Source organism: Egretta garzetta, unplaced genomic scaffold (genome assembly GCF_000687185.1).
Source record: "Egretta garzetta isolate BGI_Z169 unplaced genomic scaffold, ASM68718v1 scaffold18, whole genome shotgun sequence".
Classification (NCBI taxonomy): domain Eukaryota; kingdom Metazoa; phylum Chordata; class Aves; order Pelecaniformes; family Ardeidae; genus Egretta; species Egretta garzetta.
Genome location: NW_009260616.1, coordinates 6,735,553 through 6,754,177, shown reverse-complemented (window position 1 = coordinate 6,754,177; position 18,625 = coordinate 6,735,553). Strand labels below are relative to the sequence as shown.

The window sequence follows — 18,625 nt, the reverse complement described above, 5'->3', positions numbered from 1 at the left end:
ATAGTGACCTCCCAGATCGGAGGCTGGGTCAAGGACCAAATATTTAGTTTGTTTGGGTTCTTTCTTTGTTTAATCAGCCTCTGATTGATGCAGTCTCAGCTACAAATAGCTTCTTCACTGGCGAAGTTCAGGTAAGTTTAAAAATCAGCTGGCTGCAATCTCATCTGTTTGTGTAATGCACTGACTGGGACAGGTGGTCTTGTCCTGTGACTTCCAAGTACGTATGGATTTAAGTACCTTCTATATCAAATGGGTTAATATCTGTTCACTGCGCTACACAGAAGCGAGGCCAATGAGTGCATTTCTCTGGAAGCTCTCGACGGAGCCAGAGATGAGATTTCTTTGGGAGTGCGTAAGCCTTAAGAAGTGACAGTAGATAAAACCGGTAATCTCATTAATTACATTTTCTCATATGTTTATTGTTTCATGCAATTTTTCCACAGCTCACGCGTTGTATTGGGGAGCAGTGCTGAGATTTCCCATAAGGCCAGTATTCCCAAATCCCCCTCGCCCTGGACTGGCAATTTTACAGACTCTTGCGTGGGTAATGGGTAATCACAGGGTCGCTGAGGTTGGGAGGGACCTCTGGAGCTTGTGCAGTCTAATGCACGTCCTGTACGTCCTGCTAATGGAGCCTGTGCGTCCCTTGTTAACGCTGTTGCAGGCCCGTACTGCTGCTGCTGTAAATGGCAGTTTCTAGCGGAGGTAAGCGTGGATGTGAAAGCACAGCGTGGTCGTCCGGTAAAGCCGTAGTGGTGGTAAGTGCCATAATGAGGCCAGCCCTCATGACTGACCGCTGCGTCGTGTGTGCGGCTGGAGACGGGGGCGGTGTCACAACTGCCACATAATGAAAGTTTGCAGCTGGAAAAATGACGTGCACCTGGCACTAGCTTCTCTGTCTTCAGCCTCACGTCCAATGAGGGAGGCAGCATACAACTGAGTGCTGTCGTCATCCCCTCACAAGGTAGGTAATCCAGCTGAGCACATGCCTCCCAGCACCATGACTCCGGGAAATGTCTCATTTACGCAAACCTCGGGGGCCTGACCAAAGCTGCTGCCTTTGGCAGGGGCAGAGAGCGCTGTGCAGAGCTGCTGTGGGCTCCTGCCGGCGCGGTGCGTGCAACCCGCAGAGTATTGGTCTGGGCAAGGCGTGGGATTTCTGCTCTGCTCGGGGAACCCCTGAAGGCAGCAGCTCTGCCCTACGGAGACCCTGGGGGCACAAGCTGCGCTTTACTGAGCAATGGGAAACTGATGGGTGGTTACGGGTGGCTGGTGGTCGTACTGCAAGGGTGATGGAGTGGGGCCCGCTGAGATAGTCCAGGGCCCATCGTTCTTCAGCATTTTTATTCCACTCTGATGTGTACAAACCATCCTCTCTATTAGTTTGTACTGAATGCCAAGCACGGGAGAGCTACAGATGCATTGGAAGAGAACCGAGAACATTCATCACAAACAAGAAAAGCGGCCTTAAAGAGATGGTTTGGTAGAAAGGCAGCGCAAGCGCTACCCCGGCGGGAACAGCCGGTTCCTCCAACGCAGTGGGAGGCTTTGCTGGCTGGCAGTCCGGGGGATGGAGCCGCTGAACCCCAGTCGGCAGTGCAATGGTGCAGGAAAGGGAAATGCTGTCCTGGGGGACAGAGGCGTGGTTTGGGCACGCGTTGTGTGGGCTTCAGTTGTGTTTAAGGAAACCCAGCAGGTACTTTGTGTAAAAATGACGTTCCCTTCTATGTGCTGCAGGTGCAACTGCGTGTCCGTTTTGATAGAAATAGGAATTGGCTGGAAAGAGACTGGAAGAGCAAATGCGATCGGAAAGCGTGAGCCGTGATGACAGGCTGATAGCAAGGTTAGCAAACGGCCTGCGGGGCTTCGGGCTTCCTAATGCCGCGCTGAAGTGCACTGCTGGCGTGGCGGCAAAGTGTGCTAGGCCCTGGACACGCAGCCTGCGAGAGGGAAGCGCCTCCTCCCACGCCGTTCTCCTGACCTATTCCTATCATCATTGAGCCTACACATAGTGGCAGCTGCTGTAATGACAATAACATGTAAGGATTTCTATGGAAGAGAAGCTTGTCTGGCCAGCCTACCTCCACGAAGTCGTACTCGCACGGGCGCTTTAAACTGTGCTCTTAATGAATGTAGTTAAAAGCAATTGACTGCTTTCCCAGAAGCATTTTTCTAAGTGTATGTGCATACACATACATAAATCCCTGAATAAAACTAGGTCCAAGTCAGCGTCCCGTAGAAGATGACAGTGCTTGGACTCCATGTTTTAACCTTGGTTTGGCTGCTGGCCCCGCTCAAAAGAAGGTCAAGTCACCTAGAAGGCGTTTTCTGCCACGCATTTCTGTTTTACTGAACTTGGTTCAATTTTTTTTCCCCTTTGAATCGGAAAATTTTCAAAACTTTGACCGCAGCTTTCCATGGGGAATTTCAGGTCCAGAAGGAACTGAAGAGATTTTAAAAACTAGGAATGGCAGATTACGTTCTTGCAGTTTACCTTGCTACTCTGCTGTGACATAGCAAGACTTAGAGATGCACAGTAATAGTGGTAAATACACAGAGTTAAAAAGAAAACATCACCAAGCGTAAAAGAGTGAGAGAGAAATTTATTTTTAATAAGAATATCAATAGCTTCATTTACACAAACTAAGGTGTCCATTAATATCTTCTTTATTTAAATAAATTCATGGTTATGCACAAAACCACAAAATAAGCTTACCAAACCGTCACAAGAAAACTGTACTAAAAAAAACCTAATTAAATTTGCTTCCATGCTAAAATCACACTAAAGAGGCATTTGATATAAATGTCCAAAGTTAACTTCTGTCCAGTAGAACATTATGAAAGGACTTCCAACTTCGTAAAAACTATAACAAAAGCCACATAGGAAAAAATCACTTAAAGCCAAGTTTCCTCACGAGATTTTAAGCAGTCTGTAATGTTAAACTCACTAACACCGATTTGAAGCTTTGGCTTATGCTCAAAAAATGCATCCATTTTGGAAGTAGCCAGACTTTCCTGTACTTTCATTGATAAAGTTGTGCTCATCTCCGTCTGGCAAACTGAGTAATGCAACATGCAGACTGACACATGCTCACTAGACAGCAAGATAGTGTCACAAGCGTGCTGCTCTTTTCTTAGAAAAAAATGTTAAAAAGGATGCAAGAAAACATGCTGAAGCAAAGCTGAGAGGTGACTGGCTCTTGATGATGAAGCAGACAGATAGACAGATAGAGAGAATGTAGTTGGTGGACTGACTTATGTCCTGGAGGGAAGCACAACAAAATTCGACACCGAAAGTGAAGTACCTACTCATCCTGTGTAAGATAATGGGGTTTATGGTAGCAGCTCTGAAACGCGGGCTGAAGGCATGGGCTCTCTAACCTATGGCGCATCTTAAGCCAATTGTCGGTTTTGTATTCTTTCACTTAAGGCTGTATCTTGATTGAGGCTCGTAAGTTTACCTTCCCTTATTTTTGAGGGGAAGATACGGAGGCAAAATTATTAGAAGTAAGTTCCCTCTGGTCCACTTCCTGTTGTAGTTAAGCTATACCGTCAAGTCTCATCAAACCACAGCAAGCCAGCAATGGAACATATTTTTAAACTGAAATGATCATCTTAAATCAGCAGCTGTGATCAGTTCAGTTTCTGTATGAATAACGGGGTGTCTCTTCCTTAACTATTCTGACTAATGAGTGGAGGGCAATGCCAGACCGTAACAGTGAAGGAGAAAAAACTTTTTGTGACAATAAGTGACTTAATGCCATTAGGAAATAGATCATGTACAGACACTCCTGAGCAGAGGGCACCTGGTATGGCTGGTAGACAGCTGGTATAGGGACTATTGCTGGCAGTAGAAATCTCTGCACAGCTCTAGGTCCATCTGTCTGATGTGGCACTGAGAGGGGAGTTGGAAACCAACAGATAGAAAACAGTAAACTGAAAGAAATAAGAAACAGAGGCTGGGAGCTTGTTGGAGGGGAGTTACGCAAAAATGAAAACTCTTTTGGTCACTTAACATAGAATTTAGAGCTCTGTAAGTCAATGCCTTGCATGTGGTGTCTATGGTGTACAAAGCACCTGACAATAAAAGGGCCCATCCAAAAGACAAACAGAGAGAGGAAACATTTCTCCAGCACAAGGCCAGGGAGGCAGTTTTCCAAAGCTGACAAAACCTTGTTGCACAAGCTGGGTGGCGAGGGAGGTCTAAACATCGCTGGCTGGGTAAGTCTCTGAAGAGAGGTCTGTGAAGCTCAGGAGGGGCTGCAGCCTAACACTGAAGCTCTTCCTCGCTCTCGGGGAGGCGGGTGCCAGCAAGCGAGCTCTGAGCGCTGGCATGGGCTGTAGAGCTGAGAACTTCTTCAAAACTGCCGCCTGTGTGGCTTGTCCCACCAACCTTGGTCTGAAACAAGGCAAACAAAGAGAACAGCAAGTTTGTCGGCTCACCCTGTAGCCAGTCCCGTTTGCGTTCCACCCCTTGGCCTTTCTGAGGGCTGGGAACTGCTCAAAGCAGGCAGAGGATGTGTGGGCTTGGGTTTTTCTTAGAACAAAAGCTATAAAACCAGTCAAATAAAGCAAACCCTTTCCGCCCCCAAGTTCTAAACTTCTAGGCTGCAATCATAAAAGCTGCCAGCAGCATTTATGGTATGCTTAAAGGAACCAGTCCCTAAGTAGATCCCAGGCAGGATCCTAGATCTCACCAGTAAACTTAGTGCAGTTCTTCAGCTCACACTGGTTTCACAGTTTTTTTCCAGTCCTATGCAGGCTGGATAAGAGATGGGCATTTAAATCAACTGGTTCATCTGCTGAGTAAAGTGGCCCATCTGCCAGCCAATGGTAACATCGCTGCTCTTGAAATACGTAAACCGTACTGAGATTTTGGGCGGTAGAAGGACTACAGTAACCAAAGAACAGCAGCTCGTCTCCCTTTAGGAACTTGTGGCTACCTCGATACCAATATATAAAACTGCCCACAGCATTTGCCTGTGGGGAGCGGGGAGGGAGAGAGAGAAAATTACATTAATGAAACATATGCCAATGTGCTCACAGGTCATCTACTTTCAAAATGCTTCAGTTTGCTGAATTTGCAAATATAAGTATTAAAAATAAAAACCAATATGACTAAATCTCTGAAATAGCGGTTTCCTAACAAAGACAGAGCTTTATCTAAAGATTTGGAAATGGTCAAGACTAAGTGACGAAGAGACAAAGCTGGTTGGACTGGGTTGTCTTGGTACGAGCACGTTCTGTTGTGGTTTGGCTTGCTGATAGGCCCACTCAAAGGTGATTCAAGCCTGAAAATAGGGCAAAACTTTCTATTCCCTCCTAGAACTGCAGCAGATCTTAAAAACAAGCTGGCATTTTTTCAGCCTGTCAGCCACTGAATGCTTAGGAAGATTATTTTAATTAAGTGAACTTTGTGTCTTAAGTTTCCAAGAGGGTTAAATCCTATGTAGTCCTTTGTTTCATCAGCTAGCACAGAAGCTCGCCTAGCTTGAAAGTTCAATAAAATAAGGGCAGTAGTAGGCTTGATTTTTGCTCTGATGGTTTGAGTCACTGTTATTAAAAGTTCCTTGAGAGAGAGGTGAAAATCTATATTGAGTCTAATGGCCTGTGCTGACTTTCAGAAAGTATCGGTCCATCACTGATTTTTACAAACAGCAATATAAAATACATGTATTGTTAAATGGTGGTAGGCCCAGAACTTGAAGTGAAAAGGCAGCCACTGCCAAGTAAAGCCACTATTAAGTTTTCATGGCAAAACTCATGACTTTTATTTGTCAATTAAAATTCTCAAAAGAATATTGATTCAGACTGATCAGAATGATTGTGCAAATAGACTATTCCTGCATCATTTCAAATGACACAGATATGGTGCACCTGAAGGTGGACACCTCAAAATCAGAAACATTAATGCATTTCCATTTTCTGTTTGCTTTTCTGCATCTGAAAACAAGAATGATGTACTGAACGCCTCTGGACAATATGCCAGTATTTACGCAAACATTTCATTCACCAGTGTTCTGATTTTCAGAAGAGTTAAAGAGAATGAGGCACCCAGGCCCTGTTGATTCCCAGGGGAAGCTGAACTAATACACTCTCCTAAGCAAGCTGCAACCCAAAGTCCAAACTCCAAGAGCAAATAAAATCTAATTTGAAATTTGACTTCTAAATGTATGAAATCTGAACGTCAGTTTTGGCTGACTACAGAACATTGTAGGACCACTGAAGAGCTGTAGCTGATATGGGGGGGCGGAAGATAGATGATAAGACTACTGCTGTTCTTTTATTTTTCAAAAGCCTCTCTGGGAAGTTCTCCACTTTTTCAGACCACAACAGGATCCTAGAATTGAAGGGAGAGCCTATGATTTCTCACCCCACCCACAGTCTTCCTAATCTTGCAAGCCTTGGAGCAGAGGCAGGGAAAAGGATGAACAGTGCTGAGACATTCCCAGTTGTCCACAGCCCACACTGGTGGCACCCTGGGTCCATGACTCCAGCTTCCCTTCTCCATTTGCACAAAGAAACGAAAGCAAGAGAATACAGAAAGAAAGCATTTCAGAAAATGTCAGTGGGTTTGCCAATAAAGATGGACAATGAAGGTTTCATGGGATGTGGAAGATGAGTTTAGACTCAAGACTCTGTTTTGTCCTGCTTAATTAAAGATCCCCTAAAGGATGGTCTAAGAGCACTCTGAACACGACAGGCTGAGGGCTGGCATGACAAATAGTTTCCTCTAAAAGAACACCTTTTCTTAATTAACAAAATAAGTTCACACTCCTCAAGCAGATCACTGTGAGAAGAAATGTTCTTCAAAGCTGTGCAGTTTGAATTGACTTGTCCTCTTTCTGAATGGCACATTGAGGTGACTGGAAACAGACACCTCTCCCGTGATGCAGAAAAGACATTGCTCACATTTGTCCTTTACCCCTCAAAGCAAGGCAAAAGTCTAAGCTGTCCCTCTCACAGGTTGGCCTACATCCAGGAGAAATGGATTTGTGGAGTCTAGAGTAGCCTAGAAGCAAACTTGAAAGCTAGAAGTACTACTGGAAGCCCTGAGAGCAGGTTTAGTGATTAAATGCATACAAAAAGTGCTGCACTTCTCCAACTGGTGAGTGGTGGAAAAGGCAAAAAAAAAAAAATCCATTTCAGACCTCAGGTATTCCAATGAGCTGCATCCCCTATCTAAATAGGTAAAGGAACACAAAGGGATAAGCAAGTGATACGCTTGGCTGCAACAGACAGGAATTCAGACCTTCCAAGCTGATGCATCCCACTGCATGAATGATTTCACCTACAGTGAAGTTGAGTATAAAAAGCATTTGCAGCTAAGGTGAAAAGAATGACTAGGAAAGTGTATGCAGGCACTGAGCTGGGGCTCTGGAGGTCTGTGTTCTGCTCTAGCTCCTTGGGATGCTCCTAGTCTTCCCTGGGATGCTGCCTCACACCTGCGAAACTGAGATGTTTCCTTCTCTGACACAGTGCAACTGAGATGATGTTATCCTGCGCTATCATGACTTACAGTTGTCAGAACAGCCAATCACTAAATAAATGTGAACATTCAAAATCTGAAAATGACAGAACAACTCTACCTTCTTTGATGGGCATGCTTATTTAGAAACATAAAAATAAAGAAAGCTCTCTGCTGCTTACTTTCCTCAGACACTGACTGGGAAACTGTGGGTGCTGTACGATTTCACAGTGGCATGGACAAGACAGACCTTCCCTGTGCACCTGCTGCTTCAGTTCTAGCTGTAATTTGCATTTTCTGTAAGAAGGAATATCCTTCTGTCCCAAGTGAAAGGCCATTTTCTTGCCTTGTTTATGCTCTACAAGTTGTAATGTCCTTTGATACCAATCTAGTATTTTCAGTTCCCCCTAAAATGAGGGGTGATCAGTTTGGCCCTTGTCCACTGACAGACTGTACTTTGGAAAGTGCTGGAATCTTTCTATTGCAGCACAGTAAAATGCCATTTTATGAGCACACTTGACTTTACCTGATGAACCAGAACCAATAGGAGACAAATCCTCTCATTCCCCCCTTGAACGTGCCTTACCACGCAGCAAGGATAAGCTCACGGCAAACTTGCCAGGCTCAGTACTGCTGAATAAGAGCCTTAACAAGTGCTATTAGTGATAACCGGCAACTTTGCCATCAGATTTTCCTGTCCCACAGCAACCACCTCAATATACTTTTGAAATTTGAGAGGAAACACACCTGCATTAAAGAAAGACGTGTTGAGGGCTAAGAGCCACACAGGGTGGCGTGAATCGCACCCGAGTTACACGGCAGCTCCCACCGGCTGAGCCAGGGGCTCCTGCTGAGTACACCTCTAGTGCTGAAAGGAGCGGAGCTCAGGGGTGGAAGTTCGCTCTGCCCGCACACGGCCGTGTCTGCCTGGCAGGGCACAGCACAGAGCTCCCGGGGCCACGCCGCTTTCAAAATCTGACCTTGCATCTGCACGTGGCTCTGCCTTGCGCAGCATAATCCACCGTGGTCACACCTTATGAGATGCTTCTGCTTTCCATTTTAGTATGGCCATATTTTTGGTATTTCTGAGACCATTTGTCTACTCTGGCAGACAACAGAAGTCATTTCTTAGTAAGAAAGCAGAGATAGACTCTGTCTTTGCATATCGCCTTCATTTTCTGTTAGTGCTCTTGCAGTTCTGTGAAATTCTTGACGGAACAGCAAATTCAGTCTCCCATACAAAGAACAGGGACAACTGATTTGTCACACTTGAACACACACAGCCATGTAACTCTGCCTCTGACCTTTACCTTAAGGCTTGTGACAGTGGTCTCAACCTTCTCCTCAAATGATTTGAAAGTTGGAGAATTCCTAGGAGAAAAAGAAAGAAGAGTCAGTAGCAAATGCAATGGGGTAACTCCACAATTCGATCAGTTCTTACCAGGCAGGACAGAACAACGGCTGGCTGGCAGCACAGGGCTATAGACCAAGAGGGTATGAACAGTCACTTGTGCTCTGTCAGTCAAATCCAATTACGGTAATCGGATGAGTGTTTTTTAGCTACAAATTTGCAAAAGCAGAACCTGAAACTAAGGACTGACTGGCCTGCCTACCCTCTGATACATTTATCACATTCTCAGAAGAACAACCAGAGAACGCTGGCTGTTGGGCTGCATTTCTATGGTTTTATCCATTTGTGTTATGGTTTTATCCATCTGTGTTATTGCTGTAAAGAAATTAACATTTTTTTTCAGCTGATGAGCAAGCTCATAATCTACATAATTAAAAATATGACAGTTTAATGTCCTGAGGCTAGGATGAAGGAGATTAGAACCACCTAGGAAGTGGGTCCCCATAGCCTTTGAGGAATCCTGACCCCCCACTCCATGATTTTGTGACTGCAGGTGTATCCTGCTGCTTTCAAAGACAAAGCCTTTAAGGCAGACTGTGTTCCTAGGGTGCCCCTCTGACAAAGCTAAGCTTTTCTCTGCCTTTCACTCCCCATAGAACAGAACACGACACTGTTTTGGGGAAAGCTGTGAGTTGAACATATCTTAAAAGAATTAAAAAAAAAAAAAGGCAACAGCTGTGTTTTTCCTTCTTAAAGCAAATCACATATTTGGGTTGCTGGCTTGCCCAAAAACCTTGTTCTTTCTTTCTTTCTCCAAAACATAGCTTCTCCCTCATTTTAAACACATTCAATTTTTTACATTTCTTCCTGCACACAGAACACACTGACCACAACTAGTACCTGCCATGTCTTATTATTAATATAATGCATATGCTATTTTAAAGTAAGAGTATGGATCCCATAGAGATCTGCACTCAAGTTGCCCCTCCATTGCTCAGATGGATGTCTCTTCTTCCCTTTCTGCATCTGCTTCCCCTGTCCCACGCAAGAAGACACGCTAAAAGCGGACAAGCTGGAGTGAGTACGAAAGCTTGTCTCCTCCTCCAGCAGCTTAGCTAGCACAAAGGACTTGGGCAAATCTACAGGGGGTAAAGGGGACCACCTTCTGGTCCTCTGCTCCTCGCTTGATGAAGAGAGCTCAATTATAGCGTACTACTTTGTGCTTCATTCTAAGCGAAGACCCTGCAGCTCAGAAACTGTTGTCCAGCAGGGTTCCTCTTGTACTTTCTTCACCATAAGAAACAAAGAGGTGACAGAATCTCTGTAAGCCCAGTGCAGCGTAATGAAGCAGTTACTTAATTGAGCGTTTAGTTCTTCAGCTTTTTTTCCCACCTGTCTATTGTGCTATATCCAGAAAGAGATTACAGAAACTACTACCACTGAAAGTGCGGGGTACCTCCTCACAGCATGGCCAACAGGAGGTACTAAACCCACCACAACCATTTGTTCCTGCGTGAAATAGAACACAACAGTGATCTTTAACCATAACGGAGAGTCCCCTCACAGTGGAACAGTGAGGCAGAACCACTTTACCCTGGCAGGTGCCCACGCCTCTGCGTCATCCACGGGGAAAGGCAAACACATGCAGGCACCTGCGCTTCGTTTTGCAAAGCGATGAAGCCAACAGCTGCTAAAACATCAGTGTCCCAGTCCATCCTCTTTGCACATTCTGGGTACTTACCAGGAGCATGATGATGGCCTCTGTTTCTGCAAATATATTTATATCCCTCATCGGGCTAAGTTAAACTGACCCTAATTTAAGGAAAGGGCAAACAAAAGCCAGTTCGAAAAATAATGCAGATTTACTTTTGGGTTGGAAAGAGGGGTGAAAAGGAGAGAGAAATTGAGTCTAATGACTTACGTTTTACCCATAGGTCACACTGGTGAATGCTTGCCTTAAACTATCTACCTGCTGAAGTTGAATGAATTAGAATCCATCATACAGTTAGGAGATTTGTTTTCCCCACATGCTTGGCAGGGAGTGGGGATATTCATGTATTTAGAGATGGGGGGGTGGGGTGGTGAAAAGAAAGCTGGATCCTAATTTTATTGAAAACAGTCAGAGCTTTACTGACATCAATATTTGGCTACAGTCAAGTAAAGCATGATTACAGCCATTAAAATATGAAAGCACTCATAAAATCCTGCCACAGGAGCATGAGCCAAAGCCTGCCGGAGTAGAAAGCATCTGTGACGTTAATGGGCTTTGGATGACGTTCTAGAGACAGTAAAACAACTGAATTTGAGATTCAGGAATACAAACCTGGTAACAATCAACTACCCAAATACATCTCAGAAATGCTTGGTTTACTCAAAGGCTTGTACAAGAGATTAAACAGTTAATACAATTAAAAGGAAAAAACCACAGATGGCCTGTCCTGCAGCCCTGATCTACATGAATAACCATAACTGATTGAAGTGGGACTATTCATCCAACTAAAAACTCCAGGATCAGGATCGAAGAATGCAAATCCCCCCTCATTACACTGTTGAACATCACCATGGCAAACTGAATATGGGTAGCATATTACCTCATCGCAGGCATGCTCATTGAATGTCGAATAGAGTAACTGTGGGATGAAAGCAAAAGATAAGGGAAAAAAAAGCTGAAAAATCCAGTTTGCAACATGATTATAACACATTATTTTTACTTTTTTAAATTAACTTTGAAAAAAAAAATATATCTCTTCAAGAGTGCTGGTACTTTCCTTCTCCTAATGGCAACAGCTTGTCAAACTCGCCTGGGAATTCCAGCTCACCTTCAGCACTGAAGATCCTACCACTACATTCTCATGTCAACTGATCAGCAATTTAATAGGGCTCAAAAGAAGGATGCAAAACAGTTCCTGGCAACATCCATTTAAATGATGCAGACCCCTGCTATCTACAGAGACGTGCAACGTGAGACAGAGGACCAGAGAGCTACCTCCGTGTTCCACTGCTGCCGACAATAAGCTCTGCGTTGGGCAAGTACAGTAGACCTCAGGTTTGTGAGCATGAATGGAGCTGGTTCAAGGCAGTAGGTAGGTAGGCAGTTGCCTGCCTTCATTGCACGTACAATGTACACAGGCCAAACAGCCAGTGATGGCCCCCAGTTTGTATAGGCTCCTGCACAGCAGGCTACCTAAACTAGAGGTTTCTTCAACCAGAGGCAGCTCCCAGCTGCAGTGGTTGCTGTCCCCATCTCTCTAGGTTGTTTCACCTCCTCCTTCACACCTCAACACTACCAAGGGTAGAAAGCTGTTTTCCACAGCTCTTGTCCAGCTTTCCTTGCCCCACTTCCCTCCTCAAACTTCCCAGCAGCAAGAGCATCGGAAGGTTGGTAAGCAGAGGATGGAGCCTTTGCGTCACTCGGAGATCCCCAAATCCTCTTGCATGCCTTCAACCCTGCAGATGGCCACTCGCCCTAACTACTGCTGGACACGTTCTCCCACCTGAGCCACCAAAGCCAACTCTGCTGTCCTATCATCACCTATTCCCTACTGCTGGGAAACATCAAGCCTGTTCTGAGTATCAATTTTTATTTGAAAGGTAAGAACTCTCCATAAGCACATTTAAATCTGAACCCTGTAAGTAAACTGTGCGCTGCAAGAGTATGTATTGTTTCAAAAATTCCTGTGCGGCTCCTTTCAGCGTTGACTGGCAGCTGCAGCCTGGTCTGATTAAGAACAGCGAGAGCTTTACTTTAAGGGACACCACCATTTGGCTGTAATCAAGCAAAGCATGATTATAGCATTAAAAAATGAAAGCTCTCATATAAACAGCACATGTGTTTGTTCTCAATTATACACATTCAGAGCAGCGCTGTGTCCACATAGACACAAAAGATTTTTTTCCCCCCCAGTTTAAAGTTTCAGAAATGGGGGCGGGGGGAAAGGGTTGTTTGGCAAGCAGGTGGGACAGAGAGATTTTATATGACCTGTTTGCTATTGTGTATATTTTAAGGCTTCTGGTAAGCTCAGATAGAGAAGACAATGCAAAGGTTTCATGTCCAATTTTTCACATCATTTTTCAGACTTATGAAAGATCAGCCCAAACACTTCACAAGTGCAGCAAATCTTTAACAATCCTAGTTAAATTAAACAAGCATGCCTGCCATTTTAGTCTTGTAACACATGGCAAACAGGCAAAAATATGGATTTGGAAGTATTTCAGCATAGGCTGCTCCTCTTCTAATAGCCAAATATTCCAAATGCGAAGGTTTCAGTAAGACGATTACATTATGCCAAATTAAATTCGCACAGCTGAGAGATGGCATGTGACAGACAATCTGAATACTAAGTGCACATTTCACTGAGCTCATCTTTTAATTTCTCTAAAGAGGTAAGGACGCCAGTTATAGGAACAGTGACAACATCTTCTTTTACTAGAAGCCTAAAGCATTAAGCTTTTTTAAAGACACATGTGTCTGTGACAGCAATCAGTGCAGAGGCAGGGAACAGAGATCCTTCCTTACAAAGGTTGCTAAACAGTACAGTTTGGTTTCATGTCAGAGTGAGATAGGAAGGTCAATCTATGCCCCATTTTTAAGTTTTCTCAGTGAAGGAAGGGTCCATGTTGGATTACTTAGCTGAACAGAAAAACTGTTGAGCTGTCCCGTGCCCTGGAGATGCTACAAGGCCCGAGGGACTGCAGGGGATTCGGGGCCAGTTGGGCCAGTTCACCTCTGCTGGGTGAGCTGATGTAAAGCCAGATCGCCTATAGAATCTCTCAGCACACATGAAATTGTATTGTAATTCATCATATATTGAAGAGCTCTACAGCATCAATAAATTCAAGCTCTAACTATAATGAACCCTTTTAACCATGTTAAGAACTTGGCCTACTGTTGGAAATTTCCCCAGGACTCAAGACTTTTTTTAAAAAGAGTCAGCATGTACACTTCATGACTAATATACTTTTCCTTTACTGAAGAGGAGGTAATTAAATTCTTTCTACAATCTTTATAAAACTCTGCCGGCTGAACTGAATTTTTACTGAGCACTTGCCATTTATGTTCCAACCTCTGAGAGAAAAAGATGGTTGCAAGAATGGGATTACATATAAATAGGTTTTCCCAAGAGCAACACCTTTTGAATGTGTTCGTTATTTGACTTTGAGACTAATCTGCTCAAGAGCAAGGCGAACACACTCTAGCCACTTAGTCCACTTCTTTCCTCATTATACTCACCATGTTGTAAAAATGAGGCATTACAGTGTAAGTAGCATATGTTTTTATCATATATAACGATGCTGAAAGGAAAGAGGTTACTGCATTACATTCCACAAAACAAATCCTGTCAAATACAGAGGCAGTATTCAAGGGGAGTAATGTGCCTTACCCAATTGAATGCGATCTGTGGTGGATGCACAAGGAAAGAAAAACAAGAGTTAAAAGCGTTATGAAAATGTAACAAAAATATACATATGTATCTGTAGCATGTCAAAGTGCGCAAGGAGAAAAATAAAATAATTTGCATTCAAATCTTGATGTTGGCATTCACACTAGAATGTGGATCAGTTCAGAGTCCTTCAAAGCAAAAATTTTCACACACTCCTTCACTATGCAGTCACCTATTCTGTGTGCAACGAAGAACGGAAGTTTTGTCTGCTAAACTTTGTGTTCTCTTCATTAGGTCAGACTCAAACAATGCTAACTGATTTCCCTCCCCAAATCCTCCCTTGATCTCATTAAAGTATAGGAGAATTGGAATTGTACATGTACATCAGCAGCAAACATCTTTTTTTCCGTCTGGATTTCTTAATCATCTCTCAGTTGAGAAGGGTATGGAAAAAATAAGGGACTTTTAATTCCCCAAATGATATTTTCTAAAATACTTCTTCCTCGTTGAAAACAATACTTGAAACACTTTGACACTGTTTTCCAGCTCACAAGAAACTTAATTAAGGCAGCAGATCTGGGAGAGGCACACTGATATACAATATTCAAAGGATGTCATTAAGGTTCCAAAGTCGAGAAACAACGAAGCAGACAGCTCTCCTTCATCTGTCTGTCACTGATGTAGTCTTTAATTACAGACCACTTCAAGGGAACACCTGCCTCATGCAGCGAGCCGGATAGACGGTGCACACTTAATGAACATCTCTTCAATACTTATTTTTCACAACCTTTTTCAATGTGTGGTGTGATGCATTATTTACTGCACAATATTCATACCTTGCTCTGAAGAAAAGCATTGATCTCTTCAGGGTTATTTACAGGGCTCATCATCATGCATTATACCGGTGCTTCTTAAACATTCACAGATTTATTTTCACAACCCATTTCTGCTTAGACCAGCTTAGGTAATGCTGTTGCCATACGTAGCCTCCTTTTACTACCTACTGACTCCCGGTAACAGCCACCCCCTTCCCTGTGCTAACAGAGATAACTGAACGGCCATATGATGGAGAAATCCCTGTTACTGCAGAGATCTCAAAACCAGCACAAATGAAGGGGCAAGTGTCAGGAGAAATGAGTGCAAACAACTGCTTCACCCATCAGCAACAGAAATGCTTACGAACTTACATTCTGAAGCAAGACAATATTACTATTGCCTTTATAGGGGATATCAGAGAGACAGAGGTTTAAGAATGGTAGTTCGGGGTATGACAGCTACAGTATTTCAAGGAATTCAGCTCCCAATGAGTTCAGCAACAGTTTTAAGTTCCCAGAACATCCCTAGATCATGGAAATCCTGGAAATACACAGCAAAAGGGTGTGCAAAAAAAAGTCCACCGCCACCACAATAAAAAACCCCAAAGGTACAATAAAGGCACAGCAAAAATCAAATCCCACAGCACTAAAGCAGATTAATTATACCTGAACCATCTCCAACAGATAGTGGCCTAGCCTGCTTCTAAAAACCTCCAATGAGAGAGATTTCACAGCCTTCTGAAACAACCTGTGCCCCGTTCAGCTTTATAGCCGAATGCTTTTCCTGATGTCTCACATTAACTTACTACATCCTCCCTCTCCTTTCATTATTCAGCCACATTTGTCTCACCTAAAAGCCTTCAAAGTTCAAACACTCATTGGCTGTATTTTCTGAAGCTGATTTTTTTTTTTTTTTTAAATTTATTTTTCTCCCCATTCCTTCCAGTTCATCTGCACACCCTTCCAAGGGCAGTGCCCTTTCACTGGCCCGAATACTCCAGCTGAGCCCTTGTCAGAGCTGAGCAGAGCAATTATCTCCTGAATCTTATAGACAACACTTGCTGGAATGAAGTAAGTATTAGCAACGACAGCGTGGCAGCACTGACTCCAGCTACATCTGTGAGCCACTAGCCTAGCACTTGCTGGGCCCTTATCTGCAAAGCCACTGCCCAGCTGGCCGGCCAGTGCTCCCCATCAATAAACTTGAATTCTAATCCTGCTGTCTAAAGTGCTTGCATTCCCTCCCACTGCAGTCATCTGGGAATTCTAAGTGTACACATGATGCCATCATCTAAACCTGTAATGAAAATGCTTAAGAGTAACAGACTCAGGACAGATGCCTGAAAAATCCTGCATTATGGTGAGCTACTGAGACCTGTTCTTTGAAAATCATTTTCAGCTCTCTATGCCCTCTTCCTGCTAAAGCAGTAATACCTAAGCTGTATTTCTCTAGTTCACTTACAGGAGCGAAAACAGCGTGGACAGCCTTATCAAAGTCAAGTTCTATCACATCTCCTGCCTCCCCTCCATCCTCTATGACAGGTGTTGTCAGTTCAAGGTAATTACTCTTGACAAACCCTTTTATGTTTTTGCCATCGTGCTATCCTCTAGACGCTTAGAAAATAACAGGTTAATGCATTCCCCCAGTGTCTGCTTTCTATTTCCCACAACTTCCCTCTCCCCTTTCCAGGGGGATGAACTTTGCCTTCTTCCACCCCTCTGGGACCTCACGTGCCTTCTGTGCTGATTCCCACCACCTCCGAGGGACACATTCAACTGCCACAGTCGTGGCCCCGAGCTCTCCCTCCCTGCAACCTTCTGTCTCGTTCCACAGGTGCCTTCCGACTCCTGGCAGGAAGGAGGCATTGTATTACCTTTATTCATCTTTACAGCTGGCTCATCCCAAGCACTGAATTTGAAAGGGGTCTGTGCTATCATGTAATTAAAGACAATGTACGAGACAGTTGAATGAAGGATGTATAAGCAGTATAACTGCTGACATCCTAATTTGCATGCATGCCTTTGTTAGCTTAATCTTTAAATGCATTTACTTGTGTAGCAGCAATGTATGTGGTAGTGTGTGTGTAGTAGCATAGCGTACGTAGTTTCCTTTTTTCCTTTTCCTTTTTTTTTAAGGAAACAAAAAAAAAATCAGAAAGTCTCCCACTTGGTATCACAACTTATTTCTAAAAAGGCCATCAGCAGGGCTGAAACTCTTAGACCCAGATAGACAGCTGCAGAGCAGTCTGTCAGTATTGCATGAAAAGATCCAAACTGTACCAGTATGCAAAGGAGCAAGGGATGAATACCCTCAACTTTGTATCACATCTGTCCTCTGCATGGCAAGAGCCATGTCGAAATGGCAGTGTAACCTCTACTTCTGAGAGGTCTGAGACCACGTTACGGCTTGATGAGTGACCTGGGCCTCCCCTCTTCCGCTTTGCCTTCCTTCTATATGTCAGAAAACATTAGAGATAATATGAGTTGGGGGTGGAGGAGCAACAAAAAAAATCATTAATCACAAGAGCTATTTGTGAAGAATCTATTATCTTAACTATATTACTAGTGCCTGGTTTGTATCGCAAAACAAAAAGTATGTGTATACTGGTTTTACATGCATTTCTGGTAACAAGATAATATTAAACAGAATGCATTACAACTGTAAAGAGACCTTACAAGCACTAACAATGAATAAAAAATTTAGAAGATGTAAAATGCTAATGATTATTCATGTACAAAATGAATTGGAGAGTTATGACACTGGGAAGCTGAGGTGGGGATGAAAGAGAAGCACAGCAGCTACATGAAAAGCACTTTGCCCCAAAAGGGTGGCTTCTCTATTCTTTGGGACACATGAAATTTTGTCACTTTTCTTACTTTCTTGTAGATTTCATCTTCTTGAATTCTAACACAGCAAAATAGCACATTCAGGGGAGTCTATCTGGCCTGTTGCTGATATATAGTATTTCAGTAAATATTTTTAGAGATAATACAAGATGAAATATCTTTCGGGTTATTAATTAAGACCCTGCATCTTTAGAACATAAATATATGTTTCATGTGGTGCTCTGTACAGTTGATACAGCAGGCAACCTGAAAAGCAGAATTTATTTTCACAAAGAAGACAGGCTTCAATATTTAGAGTCAGGCTGACTACAAGCCCTTTCAAAATCACCATTGCCACAGGCAGGGGGTAAAGGCCAAACACACCAGACTGCTGGACATACTGGGAATTACGACGATCATCTGGATTTTAGACATCAGTTTCAAGTGTCTGGTCTGAATGAAAGCAGAGCAGGGATTTGCATCTGGATGCCATTGGTGACTGACTAACCAATGCCTTAATGCCTAACCAAGGGAATTAAGCCAGACCCCAATGTGTGTTTAAATCGGCATTAGGGAGGGGGCGGTGATAATCCATATACTGGATCGCTGAAATAAAATGATTCAGATTAGCAAAAAAGCAAGCAAACAATGAAACAAAGAATGCATGCCCCCTTGCAGCTTACTCTCCTCAACATGGCTGGCACTGGAGTGGGAGAGGGGAAGATTTTTAAAACCAGGTCATTTAAGAGATAAGGTTTACAGCGTGACCCCCCACAGAACTGCA

At 43.6% G+C, this 18,625-nt stretch overlaps 1 protein-coding gene across 3 annotated transcripts in view; it reads right to left on the bottom strand.

Moving 5' to 3' along the window:
- Positions 1 to 4,267: 4,267 nt before the first annotated feature.
- Positions 4,268 to 18,625, bottom strand: part of TPD52L1 (TPD52 like 1) — a 37,955-nt gene continuing 23,597 nt past the window's right edge. The window contains exons 4-7 of one of the 3 annotated variants that reach the window (XM_035900709.1): positions 14,201 to 14,215; positions 11,411 to 11,449; positions 8,779 to 8,839; positions 4,268 to 4,399 (exon numbers count right to left, since the gene is read on the bottom strand). In XM_035900709.1, coding sequence (XP_035756602.1) covers positions 4,268 to 4,399; positions 8,779 to 8,839; positions 11,411 to 11,449; positions 14,201 to 14,215 — 247 coding nt within the window. The remainder of the gene's footprint in view (positions 4,400 to 8,778; positions 8,840 to 11,410; positions 11,450 to 14,200; positions 14,216 to 18,625) is intronic. The other 2 variants (XM_009645248.1, XM_009645249.1) reach the window with 2 other exon arrangements.